Source organism: Oryx dammah, unplaced genomic scaffold (genome assembly GCF_014754425.2).
Source record: "Oryx dammah isolate SB20612 unplaced genomic scaffold, SCBI_Odam_1.1 HiC_scaffold_28, whole genome shotgun sequence".
In the NCBI taxonomy this organism is placed as follows: Eukaryota; Metazoa; Chordata; class Mammalia; order Artiodactyla; family Bovidae; genus Oryx; species Oryx dammah.
Genome location: NW_024070212.1, coordinates 49,835,483 through 49,838,086, shown reverse-complemented (window position 1 = coordinate 49,838,086; position 2,604 = coordinate 49,835,483). Strand labels below are relative to the sequence as shown.

At 41.9% G+C, this 2,604-nt stretch overlaps 1 protein-coding gene across 1 annotated transcript; it reads right to left on the bottom strand.

The window, feature by feature from the left end:
* Nucleotides 1-933: 933 nt before the first annotated feature.
* On the bottom strand, nucleotides 934-2,048 carry LOC120856867 (proteasome subunit alpha type-4-like). Its single transcript, XM_040232332.1, has one exon. The coding sequence runs from the start codon at nucleotides 1,965-1,967 to the stop codon at nucleotides 1,182-1,184; it is 786 nt and encodes a 261-aa protein (XP_040088266.1). The 5' UTR covers nucleotides 1,968-2,048; the 3' UTR covers nucleotides 934-1,181.
* Between the last annotated feature and the right edge of the window lie 556 nt (nucleotides 2,049-2,604).

Genomic DNA, 2,604 nt, shown 5'->3' with positions numbered 1-2,604 from the left:
CTTTCTCTCTCATCGGCTACAATTCCTACATGGATAATGCTGGCAAATAAAAGATACAAACTGGGGGTATCGAGATGTGTCATCTTTATAAAGTAATACCTCCTAAGTCACTTCAGTCGTGTCCGACCCTGTGCGACCCCATAGACAGCAGCCCACCAGGCTCCCCCGTCCCTGGGATTCTCCAGGCAAGAACACTGGAGTGGGTTGCCATTTCCTTCTCCAATGCATGAAAGTGAAAAGTGAAAGTGAAGTCGCTCAGTCGTGTCCGACTCTGCGACTCCATGGACTGCAGCCTACCAGGTTCCTCTGTCCATGGGATTTTCCAGGCAAGAGTACTGGAGTGGGGTGCCATTGCCTTCTCCTAATAGCTTCTAAAAAATATATATCTGTCACTTTTGGTCTAGGAAGAAATTGTTTTTTGTTTTTTTCCAGTTTTACTGAGATATAATTGACATGTAACATTGTTTCAAGTTCAAGGTGTAGAACATAATGATTTGACATATGTATATACTGTGAAATGATTACCACAATAAATTTAGTTAACATCTATCACCACACATAGTGCCTTTTTTTTTTTTTTCTTGTGATGAGAACTTTAAAAAATTACTCTTGGGCTTCCCTGGTGGTCCAGTGGTTAAGAATCTGCCTTGCAATGCAAGGGACACTGGTTTGACCTCTGCTCCAGTAAGATCCCACATGCCTCAGAGCAATTAATCTCGCACACCACAATTTCTGAGCCCACGCTCTAGAGCCCTCGCGTTGCAGCTACTGACACCCAAGTGTCCTAAAGCCCGTGCTCGGCAACAGGAGAAGCCAGTGCAATGAGAAGCCTAGCACAGCTGTGAAGAGGAGCGCCTGCTGTCAGCAACTAGAGGGAGCACTCTCGCAAAAACAAAGACCACAGACAAAAAAAAATTTTTTTTTTTCCCTTCACCATTTCCATTCTTTCCAAATTTTATTCAAAAAAAAAGGGGGAGAGGGTGATTAAGATGTCCATAAAGAGTAATCATTATTACAATATTCACCTGGACAGAAATAACAAGGACCCAATTCAGTTGGTACCATCCTATTTTCCCACTAGACAAGTTAAAAAAGTCAAAGCTTTCTCAAAGTGGAAGAGCAGGACAGCCTTTCACTGAAATGATGCCCCAAATGAGTTATAAAATCCCTGATTTTGTCTTCTATTTATCCTTTTCTTTCTGTTCTTTTTCTTTCTTCTCACGCTCAGCTTTAGCTTCTTCTTCCTCGTGTTTTTTGATCAACTGTTCCACTTCTTTTTGTTTGAGAACTCTGATGACGGTCTTTCCATTCTCTCTTGTTAGTGTGGCAATTTCCACTTTTTCAGCAGAGAGCTTACTAACATCCATGGTCTTATTTAGGACTTTGATAGCTAAAGCAAGTGCTGACTTCAAAGTCATTTCTCCTTCTTTGTAGTCTTGTTTTAACATTGATACAGCTGCAGCACTATTATTTCCAATGCATGTGGCTTTCCAACCTCCATAATTTCCACTAGGATCACTCTGATAGAGCTGAAAGCCATAGTGCTTATCCCAGCCAATGTAAAGCAATGAAACACCGAAAGGACGTTTTCCTCCAAACTGTGTATAAGCTTGTTTGATATCACACAGTGCTGTGACCAACTGCTCACAAGGAATTGGCTCCTGATACTGTAATAAATACCTTTGCGCAATGAGCCTCAGTTCATTGGTGAGAACATTAGCATCAGAAGTTATGCCTGCCACACTACAGGCCATATCCTCATTTAGTTTATAAATTTTTTCGGAAAAAAAGACTTCATCAAGCAGCTTGTGGATGTTGCGTCTCTCTGCTGCAAGCAGAACACCATCGTTTGCTAAAATTCCCAAACAGGTGCCTGCGTGTCCAATAGCTTCCATGGCATATTCAACTTGGTACAAGCGACCTTCTGGAGAAAATATAGTGGTCCTGGAGTCATGTCTTCGAGACATACTTTCTTAGGTTTATGATAATTCCGGAGGGAAGACGCTGAAGAATGGAGACTAATACCGAGCACCTTTCTCCGCGGGAGAGACCCCCAAAATTTTTTAATCTACTCTTTTGATAAACTTTCAAGTAGAAAAGGTTAATGTGGGGTTTTTTTTCCCCATTCCAGACTCCACTGTTTTTTCCACTAATGTTCTTTTTCTATTCCAAGATCCACAAAATAATCGATTGCTTTAGTAAAGAATCTTTTGACAACGTTCTTAATTTTAATTATCATCTAGTTTATTTACATTTTCTTTTCATAGGATTTTTTTGGTTAAAACGTTTTTGCCTCAGATCACCTATCAGTTCAGTTCAGTTCAGTTGCTCGGTCGTGTCCGACTCCTTGCGACCCCATGAACTGTAGCACACCAGGTCCGGAGTTCACCCAAACTCATGTCCATCGAGTCAGTGATCCCATCCAGCCATCTCATCCTCTATTGTCCCCTTCTCCTCCTGCCGCCAGTCCCTCCAAGCATCAGGGTCTTTTCCAATGAGTCAACTCTTTGCATGAGGTGGCCAAACTATTGGAGTTTCAACTCCAGCATCAGTCCTTCCAATGAACACCCAGGGCTGATCTCCTTCAGAATGGACTGGTTGGAT

What these genes read in the sequence shown, in the direction of transcription:
- LOC120856867 (XM_040232332.1), bottom strand. Translation starts at nt 1,967, where the DNA reads ATGTCTCGAAGACATGACTCCAGGACCACTATATTTTCTCCAGAAGGT.